The sequence below is a fragment of the Rasamsonia byssochlamydoides genome (assembly GCF_041956645.1).
Source record: "Rasamsonia byssochlamydoides strain NRRL 3658 unplaced genomic scaffold VTN77scaffold_4, whole genome shotgun sequence".
NCBI classification, from domain to species: Eukaryota; Fungi; Ascomycota; class Eurotiomycetes; order Eurotiales; family Trichocomaceae; genus Rasamsonia; species Rasamsonia byssochlamydoides.
The window spans coordinates 516,202-533,520 of NW_027192387.1; the positions used below are offsets into that span (position 1 = coordinate 516,202).

The 17,319-nt window shown below is 47.9% G+C and overlaps 8 protein-coding genes across 8 annotated transcripts; 2 read left to right on the top strand and 6 right to left on the bottom strand.

Moving 5' to 3' along the window:
- Window positions 1-2,364, top strand: VTN77DRAFT_5528 (uncharacterized protein; the record flags this gene model as incomplete). The annotated part of the gene is made up of 5 exons (XM_069421707.1): window positions 1-834; window positions 890-1,065; window positions 1,122-1,423; window positions 1,475-1,689; window positions 1,750-2,364. 5 exons carry the CDS (start codon window positions 1-3, stop codon window positions 2,362-2,364), a joined length of 2,142 nt encoding a protein of 713 aa, XP_069281683.1.
- Window positions 2,365-3,659: 1,295 nt separating this feature from the next.
- On the top strand, window positions 3,660-4,493 carry VTN77DRAFT_5529 (uncharacterized protein; the record flags this gene model as incomplete). The annotated part of the gene is made up of 3 exons (XM_069421708.1): window positions 3,660-3,876; window positions 3,933-4,331; window positions 4,390-4,493. 3 exons carry the CDS (start codon window positions 3,660-3,662, stop codon window positions 4,491-4,493), a joined length of 720 nt encoding a protein of 239 aa, XP_069281684.1.
- Window positions 4,494-9,143: 4,650 nt separating this feature from the next.
- VTN77DRAFT_5530 (uncharacterized protein) lies at window positions 9,144-9,533 on the bottom strand (the record flags this gene model as incomplete). Its single annotated transcript, XM_069421710.1, has 2 exons — window positions 9,144-9,212; window positions 9,261-9,533. The coding sequence occupies 2 exons, from the start codon at window positions 9,531-9,533 to the stop codon at window positions 9,144-9,146; spliced, it is 342 nt and encodes a 113-aa protein (XP_069281685.1).
- Window positions 9,534-10,189: 656 nt separating this feature from the next.
- On the bottom strand, window positions 10,190-10,704 carry VTN77DRAFT_5531 (uncharacterized protein; the record flags this gene model as incomplete). Its single annotated transcript, XM_069421711.1, has 2 exons — window positions 10,190-10,353; window positions 10,416-10,704. The coding sequence occupies 2 exons, from the start codon at window positions 10,702-10,704 to the stop codon at window positions 10,190-10,192; spliced, it is 453 nt and encodes a 150-aa protein (XP_069281686.1).
- A 925-nt stretch (window positions 10,705-11,629) lies between these two features.
- Window positions 11,630-12,325, bottom strand: VTN77DRAFT_5532 (uncharacterized protein; the record flags this gene model as incomplete). Its single annotated transcript, XM_069421712.1, has 1 exon — window positions 11,630-12,325. The coding sequence occupies one exon, from the start codon at window positions 12,323-12,325 to the stop codon at window positions 11,630-11,632; it is 696 nt and encodes a 231-aa protein (XP_069281687.1).
- Window positions 12,326-12,363: 38 nt separating this feature from the next.
- VTN77DRAFT_5533 (uncharacterized protein) lies at window positions 12,364-12,719 on the bottom strand (the record flags this gene model as incomplete). Its single annotated transcript, XM_069421713.1, has 2 exons — window positions 12,364-12,641; window positions 12,704-12,719. 2 exons carry the CDS (start codon window positions 12,717-12,719, stop codon window positions 12,364-12,366), a joined length of 294 nt encoding a protein of 97 aa, XP_069281688.1.
- An 882-nt stretch (window positions 12,720-13,601) lies between these two features.
- VTN77DRAFT_5534 (uncharacterized protein) lies at window positions 13,602-14,608 on the bottom strand (the record flags this gene model as incomplete). The annotated part of the gene is made up of 4 exons (XM_069421714.1): window positions 13,602-13,708; window positions 13,836-14,001; window positions 14,135-14,370; window positions 14,437-14,608. The coding sequence occupies 4 exons, from the start codon at window positions 14,606-14,608 to the stop codon at window positions 13,602-13,604; spliced, it is 681 nt and encodes a 226-aa protein (XP_069281689.1).
- Window positions 14,609-15,987: 1,379 nt separating this feature from the next.
- Window positions 15,988-16,497, bottom strand: VTN77DRAFT_5535 (uncharacterized protein; the record flags this gene model as incomplete). The annotated part of the gene is made up of 1 exon (XM_069421715.1): window positions 15,988-16,497. One exon carries the CDS (start codon window positions 16,495-16,497, stop codon window positions 15,988-15,990), a length of 510 nt encoding a protein of 169 aa, XP_069281690.1.
- Between the last annotated feature and the right edge of the window lie 822 nt (window positions 16,498-17,319).

Here is a 17,319-nt window from a genome sequence, read left to right on the forward strand (position 1 = left end):
ATGGTAGATGAAACCACCACAACCACCACAGATTCGACTCCAAGATGGCGAATCTCCAAGGCGTGCCAAGAATGCCGCCGGAGAAAGATCAGATGCGATGGCGGCGAGCCCTGCAAACACTGCAAGCAGAGGAAAGCGGAATGTATTTACAGAGGCTTCGTGCGTCAGCGCAAACGGAAACACGAACTGATATCCTCGAAAAGCCCTGACAGTCCGCTTTCTCTGGACCCAACAGGGACGGCGCAGTCCAAATCCTCAGGTCCCAGTAGAAATATCCTCCACCACAGCGTTGCAGCAACACACATGGCATCGCCTTCCTGTATCATCCAGCTGTACTACGGGCCAACATCCAACTTTTCCTTGATGCAACTGATGTACCGCCAGCTTGTCGAAGGCGTAGGCGATGTGCCAGAGCCTGCTGGCAGCGAAGTAGAAGAAGCGGGCCCAGGATTGGATCTGTTTAGCCATCGTCGCCTGTTTTTCGGAGACCTGGCCGGGAATCAAGACACGTCGACGAATGATTCCGGTCTGATATTCATCCATCCGTCTCTGGCCTCGCAGTATCTGGAACGGTATCTGTCGACCACATACTATTTAATGCCGTTTGCCCCGAAGGAAGAGTATCGCAGGCGATTGGAGCAGCTGTACAGTGATCCGCGGACAATGGCCTTGGAAAGCCCAGACGTTACGATCATGCTTCTCATCCTGGCCAGCGGAGCTGCCATGATGGAAGAGGAGGAGCGGGCGGAATTTCTGTTTAAGAAAGCAAAGGCAAATGCAGCGAAGTTTGAAGAGCTTGTCAATCTTCAGGCGATCCAGATTCCGTTGATGATGATAAGTTGCCTTAATCATTTTCGTCCTGATTGTAGGTCGCTGACTTTCTCAATACGCTCATTACCAGTCCGAAAGGGCGAGGCCGAATTCTTCTTATCTGCATCTGGGTACCGCCGTTCGGAAGGCGTTGGCAGCTGGACTGCACAAGGACACGCATTTCCAAGCTGAGCGATCAAAAGACGACGTCGAGCAGAAGAGGACGACGTTTTGGAGTCTTTACTTTTACGAAAGGTGATTTCGGAGGTTGTAGCTCAAAGACATGCATGCTGATCGTGTTGAGTTGACAGTTGGATATGTCTGGGCCTTGGCCGACCAAGCTCCATACCGGAAAACGAGATCAGCATCCCTGATCCAACCGAGCAGCCTTTTCTCCTTGCCCTGGTGCAGCTGTCGCGGATCATGTGCAAATCTGCGCAGAACATTTACGGTCAGCGTCACGAATCGTTGTTGCCGATGTGGAAAGCGGCGAAGGAGATCCGTCGAGCTCTGCAGGTCTTCTCGCAGCGACTGTGTGATGTGATGAATTTTGGGTTGGAATCGTCGCCGAAGGCGGGGGAGTTGGGTGTGTGTCAGACGGTTTTATTGTTGCGTAGGTTGCACGTCTCGTCCGTTCACATTCTACTTGGCTGACGACTTCAAGTATATCATAACCTGCTTCTACTCACGTTCCGCCCATTTCTCGTATTCCGAGCTAGATGGCGAGACGGACAGTCTATCTCCAAAAACGGCGAGAAGCCATTTGGTGAGCAAGCGACACCGCTGTGGCTGGATGAGGCGTGCGAGTATTGTCTAGAAGCCGCGCGCTGCACTATCCGGTACCTTTCTGAGGCGTATGAAATCAACAAGCTCGTTAGGGTAGGCACATCCCGTCTGTCAACATATTCACGCAGCTAATACAATTGCTATATCTTCTAGGAAATCAAATACCACGCCTTCTTCCTCGAAGGCGCCTGCTTCACTCTAGCCTTTGACATGATGCACAACAAAGAATCTGCCTTCAAACACCTCCCGTGGGTCAAATCTGGCTTGCGATGTCTGGCCGCGATGCTGCCCCGGAATCAGTTCTACACCCAGGTTACGTCCACGATGTCGGCCATACAGAAGATGCTCCAATCGGTGTTCCCTAGCTTGGGGGCTGATGTCGTTGGGTTGGAAAGCAGTCCGGATGGATTCAAAGACGAGCAAGCAGTCAGCTTCAGTGAGCTTAATGCACAGCCAGATACACTGCCTCATCAACCACAACCGCAAGCGCACGACATCGACATCGAAATCGACAACCCCTCCGCATTTTTCACCTCCCTAGGCCAAAACCTGATGACGATGCGAATGCCGATACCGATTGGCGGCGTCGGTATCAGCGACACTGTCCCGAGTACGGATAGCCATAATAGTAATAATAATCAGGACGACCTCGACCTCGTCGACTTCACACAGGCAGATATGGGCTGGAATTTCGATTTCTCGACCATGGATCTGGAAGCCTTTCTGTCGATTGATCCGAGTAGAGAGATGGAGTTTGTGGCGAGATGATTTATTGATTGGCAGCTGGCTGTTTGGCTGTTCGATGAATAGATAAGGTAGTTTTGGTTTGACGGACGGATTGATTGATACTTGGATGGATAATATATGGAAATACGGATGGATATCTGCGCTTTCAGCAAGAGGCAGGCTGTGCTAATTGAAATTCGAGCATGTCGTGTTAGTGGGTTTTAGTTAAGTGTAGGAACGAATATGTGGGTGAATATAGACTATGCCAATGAATGACATGCATGTTCACTGATGATAAATATCTATGATGGTTCATTGGTATAATTATAACAGCAGGAGCGATCCGCAATTCAGCAGTGGCCCATGACATGCCAGCCAGCAGAATCGTTGGGTACATTTTGCTGTACCTCCCGGCAAGACATGCAGTAAGTACAGGGACAGTTTTCCTGTCGACTCAGAGCGGGTAATGTATGTCCTTGACCCTGATGATACTGCGACAGAGACGTGAGCGTATGGCCAGTTCTCGACTGGCAAGAAGTATCCAAAGATGTTCGTTCTATCTGAGGGAGAGGTACTATGCTTGGAGAAATGCAACCATGCAAGCTCCTTCCCTTCATTGACATTGACTGGCGTTCCACTGATGGCATATGTCTGCGTATGTATATCTATATGTAACTGGATCTGTGATGGACATCAAGTCCAGACCTACCGTACCTATCCAACTTGTCTGTCGCATTATGTAGGTATGTATAATGGGACAAGTATTTTGCACTTTATTTCACATCTTTTCCCTCTCTTTTCTTTTCTTTTTTTTTTAATTCTATCTATCTGTCTATTTATTCATTTGCTCTCCCTCTGCAAGATAGTACCACTTTTATCTTCTATCTTCTATTCTTGATGACAATTTTCCCTCTTCTCTGCCCACCATGAAGTCGGCAAATGGATCGATCGATTGCAATGCCAAACACCTTACATAGTTATAGATTGTTGCCTGCCAAACCAAACCAACCAACCATTAACAAAACCTAAGCAATTACCTCAGTAGGTAACTACCCATTATCCATTCCCCTTCACAATATAACCCCTTTCCAAGCTGTGCTCAGCCGTACTTAAGCCACACGCCGGCTGGTTAGTTGTTGGCTGGTGGATTCATTGCATTAGCGCCTGTTGCCACCCTGTCTTCACCTCTTCAAGCATCCCTCCCAAACAGAACCACCCCTAATCCTTAGCTTCGAACATCGGCGTGTATTATTTTCAGGTGTCTATACCATACAAAGGTAAAGGATTTCATCTTCAATCTCATCCAGACCTACACGCCTCCCTCCAAACCCCTCGAAATGTCCTCCAACGCGACCAAGCTGCCCGCTCATCCCTACTACCCAATCGACGTGGAGATAGTTGGTTACCTTGCCAATGAGTGGGATACATTGACTCTGGTGTCGATGTTTGCGGCAGGATGCGCAGCGATCTTCTCGGTTACGTATTTGGTGGTGATGAAAGTCAGGCCGCAGGTATCGACCAGCGATTTGTGGACGATTATGTGGTTTGTTTTGTGTATGGCGCCCCAGGTTGGTGGTGCTTGAGGGCTGGGCATCGCTAATGGAATGTAGGCGGTTGCATACACCTCTTCCTCGAAGGATACTATGCCTACAACTTCAGGCGTATGGGAAGCATGCAGGACTTGTTTGGACAGTTATGGAAGGAATACTCGTTGTCGGACTCCAGATACCAGACGCAGAACGCGTTTGTGCTGTGCATGGAGACCATTACTGCCATCTGCTGGGGTCCACTGTCCTTCATCGTAGCCTCCATGATCACGACGAACCACTCCCTCCGATATCCCCTCCAAGCGGTCGTTTCACTCGGGCAACTCTACGGCGACGTGTTATACTACGCGACCAGCATGTTCGATCATTACATTTTAGACCTATCATATTCGAGACCGGAAGCTTCATATTTCTGGGGATATTTCGTCTTTATGAACGCTTTCTGGATCGTGATTCCTTCGAGTAAGTGTTGTGGCTGGTAAGATGGCGTTAATCGAATCGCGGCAGCTAACGGTCCTAGTTCTTCTTTACAATAGCGTGACGGCCAGCGGAAGAGCGTTTGCAGCCTTGGAAAAGGTGGAGAAGACGTTGATGGCAAATGGCGTGGCAAAGAAGACGCTGTAGAGCGTATCAAGCATTGCTTTGTTGGCAATGAGATTGCGAAAATCTGTAAGTGCTCGGTGTTCAGGTGAAGAATAGTGAGGTGGTGAGCACCACCATACTTATGCTGTTGTATGTAGTCCTTTTTTTGCCGTTTTACTTTTTTTTATCTTGTTATTTTTTCCCCTTAGTTCTTTTCGTATTTTCTTCTATCTTATCTGAGTTTTGCAGGTTTGATTATGGATAATAGATAGATAGATGCCTAGGCTTGTTGCGTAAGTTCCTAGTCTGTTTGCCCTGATGAATTCACTTCTTGAACGGCCCTTAGGAGCAATCACGAATTAATACTTTTGGAAGCACGTCTCCAACAATTAATTCTGGGTCGGGTCTCGATATTCATCGTCGATTCTTTTTTTTTCTTGGTGAATCCGAACTTCGTAGCTATCAGCGTCGTCCGCCAACAAATGATCAAGAAGGATCAAAAAGGGGGAAAAAAAAGAATGAAAACCCCCTCAACATCTCAACTTGATGGAAGCTTAAATCTAATGGTAACTAAGTACGATGAGCAATCCCATAATTCTAACACTAGCACTTTACCATCACTTTCCAGACCTCCTTTTGCACCTGCCGGCCCAAGTCTTTCATGGCATGGCCTGTATGTATGTATGTACATGTATATACGTAATAAGGCCTTTCGATGACTGACCACGTCCTCCCGATCCTCCCGCCACCACCCGTTGACCGCGCCATGTGTGGGAAATAGACCGAGATTGGGTCACTCAATTTCTCTGCTCTGGTTGTTAGCAGGTAAGTAAGAACAGAGGGGATTCTTTTTCTACATACCTACAACACCAGCTGCCACGACAGTCCACTTTCTGGTGGCGATCTGTTTTTCCCAGTCCAGTTCGGATTCCGCCAGTAGCAATGGCTAGATAATGCCACGGTTTTGGGGTACAAGAAGCCTGTCCCTAGGACAAGATAGAGATGTGATATATGTTCCCTTCCTAAGAAAGAAAGATGGGTAAAAAAACACTGGAAGAATGTATTCTTGCTCTGTTTCCATCTCCCTCCCTCCCTTCCGCTCCTTCTTTTTGTGATAGCGATATTACTTCTCGGATTGAAGTCACCAGACATGACAGGACAGACAGGATATCGCGTTGAGTTCCAAGGTTAGTAGGCTTGGGATCGACTTCGTAAGGTTGATTGTTTTGTTTGCAAGCTGGCGGGTGTTGAACGAGTGGGTAATCGTGAACTTTGACTATGCGATTCTGTCCTAGCTAGGCGTCGAAAGCGGCCGACAATGGCTTGCGAAATAAATAATGGAGTCAGAGGATAGATGCAAGTAGTATTATCCCACAGATGTGTATTGATTTCAACGAAGCGGCTTTACGGCTGTATATTGGAGGGGCAGAGGCAGATGCCGATGCAGTTGACATCTTCAATGAAACAAGAAATTGTTTTCTTTCCTTTTTTTTTTCTTTAAAAAGAACGAGCCAAAGAAAAAGATTCCACTCTTCAAGGACTGTATTTCATGAAGGTCGATTGTCGATTGTCGATTGTGTATGTAGGATAGGATTGAGTTAATCATCTGGATTGATTGACATTCATCATGATCAGGACCTCGTGATGCGACCATACAATGAACGGTATTATATCGGAACCAACTCAACCGATTATGATTGTTTTTCAACAGGCGCTCTGTCGTAGAGGTGCAAAAGAAGCGGCCAATACCGAACATAACCAGCAAGGAAACAGACACGAATGCAAGGACAGTCGCCCAGTTTTTGCAGATTACACTCTGCAGCGACGAGGAGCGAGAGGAGGACGAAGCAGCCGAAATTTCGCCCAAATCAAATCAAATCGCTGATCGGTAGGTAGATGTTGTTGTCGTCTTGTCTTGCCTTGAATTCGTAGTTCCTGACACGAGCGACCTCGTGTCGTGGGCTTCTTGCATGAGCTTGGTTTGGTCATGGCATGCCTGCTGCTCCTGGGTCCAGTCAATTCGAATAGGGCTCGCTTGACCCACACTTTGTCGTACTTGTCCCAGGTAGCCTGGTCGAATTGGATGGCTTGTTTGGTAATTCATTTTATGACGGAGAATTGAAGTGAAAGCTTGGGGGATCTCGGGAGTTCCAATTTGATAATAACGAATCGATCTGCTCGGTCACTAATTGTTGCTTTATGGTTGCTGCTGCTGGCAACTGCTGAAGGATTGCAGACTATTGCATGAAGAGTTAAGACGAAAAACATGCTGGTTTGTGCGATACGCACGTCTGTCGGCGGAACACAGTCATGAGAACGCGATAGTGTGCTTTTGTAAATGCATATTGCGCTTGTTGATAGTGGCATTCCGTTCCTGGAGTTTATTCTGATTCAATTGCAACATGTTCTGTGTTGTTAGATGCATTTTTCAAAAATATCCCAGGAACCTAGCAGTGTGTATGATGGGATGTGAAATGCCACGCCACTGAGGTTTTATTGAATGATCCATGTCTACTAAAAATGTCATCCATGTAGAAACAGACAGGCGGAGAGAAGGTTCTGAGTTAGGTTCAGGAATCGGTCCAAGAGCAATGTTCATCAATTCGGACATGGTAAGCCCTGCAGTGCGCGATCCCTGAGGCATTCGTGTAGGTTGCAACTGCCCGAGGCCAGGTACGGTGAAAGCAAAAACATGACAGTCGTCAGGATGAAAGGACACTGCAAAGTAGGTTGTCTTATTGAATCCATATTTCAGGTTCGAGAGGCGGTCATCCATAAGTCCCTGGGCTGTGAGAGCAGTTCATATTTGGATCCTCTAGGTCCGGCGCATGACGCATGCAATAATATCCGGCAGGCTGCGCAGGGGATATACTTCGTCGGGAGGTTATTAATCGCGTACAGTATTTCCTCGGATTCCTTATATCGGCACCATTGGGGTTGAAGTGCGATGGAAAATGTAGTTAAAACCCCAGCATTGCCAAAGCCAATATGTTGTTCTAATATTAATACAATCCTTCTCGAGGTTAACTGCGGCCTGAGGAACTCCACGCAGGTAACGACCTTGAATTCGCAGTACTCTTGACTCGTCTTGAGACATCACCTCAGAGATTGATTGCCAAGGTAAATAGTTACTTTATTGGTTAATCAGGTACAAGACCAAAAACGGTCTGCACAGGGTCGCCATAGTAATAGTATTGTCCAACCAAAAGATCAAATCCATGCTCAAGGGTATAACACTGGGTAGGAGTAGGATCTTAGCGGTTGCTAGTGCACTTTTTTTTTGTGTATATCCATTCTGCTTCCCAGCATCAGGAGGCATCAGTCATAACTCTTAGGTCAGGTCTGTCTGTTTAGGATCGCTTACAAGGTCAATCGCACATATTTGTTGTATGATTCCAATACTTCTTCGTGGTCTTTATATGTAATCCTGCCTCCGGATGTTGAGGTGCCAGTGGCTGAGGCATGATGCGCTATTCAAATTAGTTATAAACGTCTTGAGAAATGGTTTGGAAAACAGCATGGCACTTACAATGCGTTTTCCACGCTTTTGAGGATGTCATCCCACGGGGAGTCAAGTGTAGGCTACCCATACACATGTCTGATCGGATCGATCCATCGGTCGACAGTGAAAACGGTCACGACCTCGTCCCAACAAACCTGTTTCGCCAGCTTTTCCTCGGTCGAAGATGTCCGCTCTTTCAAAAGAGCAGACCGAAGCGAGCCGCTGTGCTGTCGCAGGTCGATCCTTGTGCAGTCGCGGAGGTTGACGCCGACTTACCCTTCTGTAACCAAGGCCAAAGCCGGTTCTCGCGGGCCAACGATCCCCTTTTCCAAAGCTCAATATTGGATTACTTCCTGCGAGCTGGATCGGTCGTATTGTGAGCGGTAACCAGCAGCTGATTTTCCCGAGGAATTTCAAAGATCACCAGATCCATAGAATCAATGAGCTGGTACTTCGTGATGGGATGCTGCTGTGATACTTCTAATACTTCTTAGGAAGTTCTGAAAGTCCGCAATAATCCTGCTTGCGCATCTGTCTAGGTGGTACGCCCACCAAACTAGCCAACTCTCCATCGTGCTCTATACGTACGTCCCGACAGGTGTCATTTGGAGCTTTTTGCATAGGTTCACCCTGACAAGTGACTGGCTGTATAACTTCAACCATTTGAAAAGCTTCTTTGTGCTGAGGATTAACATCAAAGCCGTGCTTCTCGTAGTCGTAGCCTTCTGGCCACCAGTCCGCAGAGCCAGGAAGGGTATATCAGTCTGATTGATCATGAGTAACCTAATTCTTGCTCCGAATGCTCATTTTTGCACGGTAGATTGTTCGTTCTTCTGGGGTAAAAAAATTCGTCAGGCGGCATGAATCGAAATAGGCATTCTTCTCAAGACTAAGTTGACCTATTCACAACCAATTGACAACGCTCGAACTTTGTCATAATATGCCGTCAAATCCATATAGGTGAGTTGCATCGTACTGGTGTCTGAATATCCTTGCATTCACATTGTGGCACGGTAGATTGCGGGAGATTGACAGCAGGTCTTCAAGACGGCCTGCAGATATGCACCTGCCTCACGAGTACCATGGTAACACGCACTCGGAAAGTAACAATCTTCCCAGCAGTTACGCATCTCTGAATGCTGCTGCGGTTGCAAGTGCCTTGCCCAGAGAGTAGGTTTCGTGCAAGCGAGTTAGGACGTCTCCGGCGATGTGGGGGTCAGTCTCTGTATTTCGAACTGAATTGCTGGCACGTTAAAGTACTGATAACTGTTAGTCCTAGTAGTATACATTCAAGGAATAATACATACTGTGGGATTGGCCATTTTGCAAGATCTTAACCGAGAGTGTATTGCGAGATGGTCTTCCACCGGGTTCATAAACCGCCTTTCTCTTTTGAATGGAAACGGGCCTTTGGCAGATATTGCAATGAGGTGTACCACATGGTATGCTGTTAGGGCGCATTTCTCAAAATGCCACTTGAGGAGTACATCGATGATACCGTGTGGTAGGTCCAGGCCTCGACAAACAGGATGCAGCTGGTGAACATCAATCTGTGCACACTCGGAGGTTCGAATGCTCATGAGCCAGCAATTTCAACAGAAACCCCTGCCAAATCCTCTTTTTCTAGGAATGGGCGAATCTCTTCGCACTTCCTAGCCATTCTATATTCAGGGCATGCTTTTTGGACAACCAAAGCGCAGTGGAAACGGGGCTAGGCTCAGGATCAAATTCTGATTGAGTGTTCGTATCCAGCCCATTCCGCCAACACGCTGAGTTGCCACTGTTGTACCAAGGTGAGGCTTTCTCGAAGCCTGTCGATCTGCTCTTGTAGCTGTTTTCTCGGCTCTCGCAGATAATGGCCTATCGCAGAAAGGGTCGGTCTGATGATCCTAAATGTTCCAAGGTTGTATTCATGCTTGGCCGATGTGCTAGAGCTTGGGATGAGCTCCCCCTTCAGGAGACTTACGCAATGCACCCAACTCTTTCAAAATAGCAAGCCTCTCAGTGTTCCCAACGGCATTTGTTTCGCCGTCGAAGTCAACACGCTTTTTGTCGAAGAGCTCCATAATCCCTGGTTGGTGGTCTTGATCAATAGGGATGATTCCGATTGACAAGAGCATGTTTCGTGATGAGTCTGGTCCAGTGGGGCGCAGAAACACCGGTTCATTTGCAATTCGTATTTCCGCAGCTGTTCCTGAGCTGGATGCAACTTGACGTTTCAGCGCCGTGTCGATACTCATACCGACTTTTGTCTGTGGGCCAATGATATCGAACCATTGCGGCGGTTCCATGTATGAATCGACTGAGAAATTCGATCTTGGAGGGTCGAGGCGAATTTGACAAGCGGGCGGATGTTTTGGATTGCCGCGAATCTGCTCCCGTAGCTCCCTGTTCGGAAGGCTACAGTCGCATTGTCAGCAAGAGAAGCATATACGAGACATAAAATGTAGGGATCATCTCACTCATCGGTTTTCGTCCACAAAACTCGACGGACTTGTTGAGCTCAACCGCGATCAAATGATCATCCCATAATTCATGGACATCAGTCTGCAGTAGGAGAACATTCCGTGGAGAATTGATGCCTGTCTGAGATTCGTCCTCGCACATAATGGCAACGTTTGCGAATCCAATGCTCGATGAAGATTGCCTAAGTGCCAGTGGGAAAATGTGGGCAGCCTCAAAGCAACGCCGCATGTTGGCGAAACCTCCATAGTTCTCTTCGCCAGTGATGACACGTCGTATATCGCGCATTCTGACTTAGTGGCCGAATACATCGTCTCTGCCTGGGACGGACATGGAGAGTGTTCGTGGATAGTAGCATTCATTGCCCATCTCCACGTCTCCTCCTGCAACTTTGGGCGAAACTCGTACCTTTATAGCACTAAAGACGATGCTAGGAGAAGATAAGAATCATGAGAATCTAGGCTGATTATAAGCCCAAATCCTGCCAGGGTGGATATGATTCCATCCCCTTAGTTGTCTCGGGAGACTGATGGTTAAACTGCAGGTCGGTTTGTTTCTAGAAGTCGACTTTTTTATATCCCCATTTGCCGGTATCGGATGACAGACCCATGGTTTCTATTTGCCTCTTTGAGGTTATTTGAGTTCAGGCGAGTTTGACGGGGCCCTGGGAAGACGCATGCCGTTCGCGTTATCCGAGACAGACAGGCTGAGTCGGACGGTTCAGCGCTAGAAGATTGAAGGAGAACCAGTAGAACAGTACCTTTGAAAAGGATATAGAGACAGTAGATTAGGTGGTTGGATATATATTTTGGGCCCTGAAATCACGACGAGTCAGATCATCTCCAACAGAAGAAAATGAAGCAAAGGACTTCACGGAATAGACCAGAAGGCAGTCAAGCATAGATAGTGTAGAGCAAGCAGGGAAATAAAAAGTAATGGGATCACTCGACTCACATCTTATATCCACGGTATGATATAGAGGTATGTTATGACTCGGTCTCGGTGATTATGGTGGAGATTATACAGACGAAGGTGGGATTTTCTGGACAACTATATAGGCAAGTTCCGGCAGATTTAGTGAATAAGACGATGGATGGTGAATCGATTCGGAGCCTGAAGATAAGTGAATGAGGCAGTTGATTTCACTAAGTGTACCAGGGCCAGGCCTCAGGTATTCACTCGTAACAACAGCATGCATAATTGTTTGATATCATCATTGCCACATACCACTTGTACAGCATCTAGTCCTATACTTGGCCGTCTGTGATGGCCTTTCTAGTTCGTCATTCATCTTTGAACGGCCATGTCTTTTCCCATTGTGCTCTTTCCGCGGGCGTTCGCGCTTCACGATCCAAGAATCTTTCCTTGGCGATTTCGAGTCTCCGAGCCACTTCGTCATACTCGTCTGGTGCAACAGCTCCGTTCCACCCTGTATATACTCCGATTCGTTAAGAATCTGGGCTTTCCGTTCGATATCCCGTTCCCATTTGGCGTATTCCCGTTCCTGCTTCTCTAACTCATCGGGTGAATATGCTAGAGGGCATGGTATTTTCGGCTGTCCACGATCATCAGTCCCGACTAGTGTCTTCCATACGTCTTCACTCGCGATGTCCGCGAGGAGCTTTTGGATGTGAGGTTCCCCATCATCGAAAGTGGATCCAATAAGCCCTAAGAGCTGGCATGGAAGGGTTCCTTTGTAGAGAAAGGCGTGCAGCAGATCTGGCGCCTCTTTTTGGACCTGGGTTTCGTAGAAGACCCACAGAGACTGTGCATGGAAGAGAGCCTTTGCTGCTTTCTTCCCTTGCGGGTTCAACTCCTGAATATTTTCGGGGAGTTGTGGCTTTTTGAATCCCTCTGGCTTCGGACCATCGTAATCTATGAGAGATGGATGATGCGCGGCAAGAAACATCGGATTCACAGGAATCGCTTGCCAGTCTATTATACTGGTTATCTGGAAGGGATTGGCTCTGTCAACGAAGATATTGTCTGAATCAGGTCATTATGCCAGATGATCCCGGCATTCAGAGAGTCGCGTTTGGGCAAAATGAAATCGACGACCTTTAGGAAGTCCTGCAGCACAGCGAGTTTGCCTTCTTTTGTGGGATGATAGCCGTCCGGACCATTGTAGATGCCCTGCTGGCAGTCTCGAGGGGTCTCAAAGAAGGCCTTTAAACACGTCTTCTCTCTCTGCACCAGTGCACTCATCACTTCGCCAGGAGATTTCCCTAATATCGCAAGTCATGTCAGCACAGCAACTAGATAGATGTTTAAGATGGTCAAGTCCTACATGGGCCTCGATCCATGTCGAGATCTGATCTGCGTTCGTCAAACCAGGATCGTCCAGTTGTAGGTCCAATGGCAAAGGTGTCATCCACTTCGATCCCTTTGCGACCTCTGAGATCATGTTGATAATACAGTGATCCATAGCAGCTAAACCGAGCCTTCGAGAGACGTGCAGTGATAGTGGCAACAGCGATAATGACATCATGTTGTAAGTTGGCAGCAATGGTAAGTTGGGTGGTCAGGGCTTGAATTGCAGGTGTCGACGAAGAGGATGAATTTGATCTATGTAGAACTCCTAGCTTGGTAATATTAAAGACAATGGTTAGAAAACGTCCGAATTATGAGAAGTTAGAGCCATATAAGCCAAGTTTCGGTCTGATTCCATCCCCTTCATTGTCTCGGGTGAGTGCCTGCTTCACGGGAGTGCTTTGTTCCTAGATGTTGACGGCAGGAGAGATCCAGCTTCTCACGTGATCTCTGCAATTTGGCAGTCATACATTCATTATTAGGAACCTTAGGATTGGTTGTGTAGCAGGAATTGTCAATTGCAGCTTTTACAAATATTGTTAGCCATCTGTAGTCTCGGCAGGATGTCAGATACGAGGAGTTTTAAAGCCATCAAACAAAACTGGCTTCATCAATTCTCTATGTATAGGTTAATAGAACGGCTCGAGGTTAACCAATATCCATCCATCTTTAACTTGAAAAGAGAGAGCGCGTGTGCTAGAGGGACAGAAAGGGCAGACAATAAAGCGCAGGTGGAAAAGAAAGATAAGTAACCAGAGGGCTTCCGGGATCTAACAGACTCAAATTAATCCCAATCCTCCATCTCAGCCTCAACCTGATACTACCAGTGCGATTGAAATGGTCGTGCTCAATTCCTCCCCTCTCTTCGGTTTCATTCAGATGGCTGAAAAGCCAACCTTTGCATCGATCAGGCGGTACCGTTCCTTCTCCTTGCGGTCCTTGAGTACGACAGCGACACAAATGAGGAGGATCATGTCAACCGCTACGGAGACACGACTGTCAGCTCGTGTTTATTGTCCACTAAGGAGGGAATACAGAAAGCAGATATGGGGAACAAAAAGAGGAAAAGGCACGGGGCACGGATGAGCAAGACGGGGGTGGTAACCAACCAACAATGCCAAAATCGGCCGTGAAAATCAAATCCAAGAGTGCATTGGCGAAATTCGAGAACGGTCCAACGCATCCCTGTGTCTCGGCAGCAACGAGGGGAGTAGTGCAGACACTATCTCCGACAAAAGGAGGCGACGTGCTGTTGAAGTAGCCGCAGCATTCGAACTGTGTATTAAACAATATTAGTGTTGATCGAACCAGACAGCAATACAGACCTATCAAAACTATTGCTTCATGCAATCTCATATCCAATCCGAAGTTGTGGTCGACATAGGCAGGGAAAATGTTGCCTACGTACCCTCTGCTGCAGCAAACTCTGCACGGCAGCCGTTTGCTGCCCCCATACAGTGCCCAATTCCGCCCGAGTCCTCAAGGTCTCGAACCAGACGACCACCCCCAAGACAAGCGTAAAAATCGCGCAAAAGATGATCAACCAGCCCTGAAGTTTGAGCCAGAAGCGATTGTCGGTCATGAGCAGGCCTGGAACGGAGATAGCGAAGGTGATAAACACAAAAATAGCATTCACGACCGCCGCTGTAAAATTCCATTAGTTACTTTCCTCGTCCTAACAGAGAGAAAGAGAAAAACGGGAATAGGAACCTTTGAATGGAACCATCCTAAAGAGCAGGATATCTGGCGCAGTGTCCAGAGTCGGAGCAGAATGAGTCCTGCCCTCGAGCACGAGTGAGGCTACCAGGAGGAGCACGCCCCCGAGGACAAACAATAGATCCGCACCAGCATACGTCAAAAGGACCTTGTCGATCTTGCCCATTTTTGCAGGAACCTTGGCGGCTGAGTAGCTATATTTCTTCTTGCGTTCAGACTTGTCTTTCTTGATCCACGCGCTTCCTCGTGAGGACAGAATATTGTAGCTCGATTTAAAGAAAGAAAGTTTGACGACCAGCGTCTGTTTTCAATGAATGTATAGGTAAATCAAGTATCGAAAATAAAAGAAATAGAGAGAGAAAGACAGAGAGCAAGCTGAGCTGCCTGCTCCCAAGAATGGAAAGGGGACAAAAATTATAAGAAGAAACGAAAATTGCCTGCGAAGAAGGCTCAAGTCACCCCCTGGGGACAGAAACAAAGTTGAGAAGAAGAAGAAAAGGAAAAAGAAAAAGATATACTCCGTAGAAGAAGATAGAAAAGGAAAGGGAGACTCGGAACGCAAGCCGACAAGGTTAGGGCAAATTGCGTAGTACAGCCATCTTGAACGCGTGGTGCGAACCTGCACGATCCACATGATGAGACATAAAAGGAGTTCCATCAATGTCGTAAGACCTGGCTAAAGTCGAGTTTCAACCAGAGGTGAAGCATATTTCCTGCTGCTGGCGTTTCAGATAGGAGCCAGGTACGTGCTTGGCGCCGGGTCAGGGGCCCGAAACACCAAGAGTACTCCGTACCTATGAAGGACTGTGCGATAGTCATTGTGGCAGTCTGATAACTGGATACGGAGTAGTACCACTTCAATTGTTTCTGTTCCAATTCTTGCAGCTGACTATTTTAGCTGCATCCTTGACTTCATTGTTTTGTTCAAGTGGTTGAAGAAAGACTTGCAGATGCCGATCTGCGCGTGGCCAGAGTGGTCCAAGCGTCGGCGTCCGTTGAAGGTGGAGTACGAGAGCCGAGATCATACAAAACCCTATATACTGTTATGATTGCATAGATAACTCGATAAAGCTCCTGATGTCGTACACATACGGTTTTGTATCACTCGTTATCTTGGGTAATTTCTCGTGAATTTACAGGAACAGAAACAAACACAACATGCCTAAGAAGAAGTTCCAAGTGGTATCTGTGCTATTTGTGGCTGCATTAAAATCTGTATTCTCAAATGCGATCATTGAGAATCTTCGTTGCATTGCCATGGATCTAGGGAGATATTGCTCACATTGTTTCGCCAAACGTTTGTCTGCACTGATTCGAATATATAGAGTGTAACCGCAAGCAGGGTTGGCCCCGGTCTGAATCGAGCAGGATTGTGAGGATAGTACGGAGTAGTTGCCCCAATCTCCGGTTTGTCTCGGGTCTCTCAACGCGTCTCCCCACGAAGATATTTGAGGTCCACTGTCTCCGAGGTATCTGAGTCTTGATTATTCAGCTCGAGCTTCCGGCTAGGTACCGACTAGACCTTTGTAATCTCTCCGACATCGCTTACAAAGACGAAATGCCGGTGACGCTCTTGGGCCACGCCAGCCAATCCTGCCATTCCTCTCCCAGGGCGGCATCTATCTGAGCGACCAAGTACCGTGCCCAGCCGTGCATATACCATTGGTCATCAATTCGCTGCAGCAGCGCGGCATAGTATGCGAGGATGATCATGGCCTCTGCCTGTCGATCACGCAGCATATCCAAATACCGCTGCGGGATGGCAATGGGCCAGACGAAGATTATCGGTACGAAGTCCTGTTTGCGCTCGGTCAAAATCGAGACCTGGGTATATGTATTGAGCAGCTCGTGAGCGGCCAGGGCATAGGCGTTGGCACTCTCCCGGTCCTGCACCGACGCGCAGAGCCGCAACAGGACCGTCACCCTGTCATGGTCTGGAATCCGGTGCGATCCAGCGGCCTCGTGGATCATACCCTTTTTTACCAGAGAAGCCAGACAGCTGCGTGACACTGTCTCCCACTGCGTCTGCAGGACCGAGTTGCAACCGCGAATCATGTGGAACCAGTCAAAAACATCTTTCTGAAAACCACTGCTCTCTGGACTGCGTGGAGCGGCAAAAGCCAAGACGACAATGAAGCAGGAGAATGCAAAGATTGCGACGCAGTTGGATGTATCGACCCGGTTCAGAGCATCGTGGAAGGCTGCCAGAGCGATAGTCTGATGGGTTGTGGCACACAACGCGAGGGCCTCCTGCCGAGTTGGATACAGATGGCCAAGATGGAGCGCAGCAACCGCCAGAATGCCACGGAGAAGAAATTCATTTTGAAAACCTAGCTGGACGACTTGAGTCTGCCACAGGTCGTGAAGGTCAAGAAGGGATCCCGATGGAAGGGTCTTGTAGGTCACAGTGGTATAGTGGTGCAGAAGCTCCAGATCGCTTACATTGAGCCCTGATGGAGTCGTAACCACTGGTTCCACTGTGAACGAAGGAACGTACAGTGATGAAGCAGGGCTGTGATGACTTGTTGAGGATGATAGCCCAGGTGATAGGGGGGCTGGTGTAGGACGATGGGAGCTGGAGAGGCGTCTGCTCCCCAATTCACATTCAATCTGCCTGCGAGCACAATTGGAGCATTGTGGAGGCCGCTCATCGCACTACCAGCAGGCTTTGTTAGTAGTGAAGAGTGGTAAGATTGAGGCAGAGGAGGTGCCAAAATCCAGCTAATCAGTGGAAGAGGAGATCATCTAAATACTTTGATATGGCGGATTTTACATTGAGTACATCCTGCTCTGGATTTGGTATGTGACCGTCGACCCCCCATAACCGCTGGTAGGGGTCAGTCAACACATCGTCAAATGCGTATGAGAGGGATAACA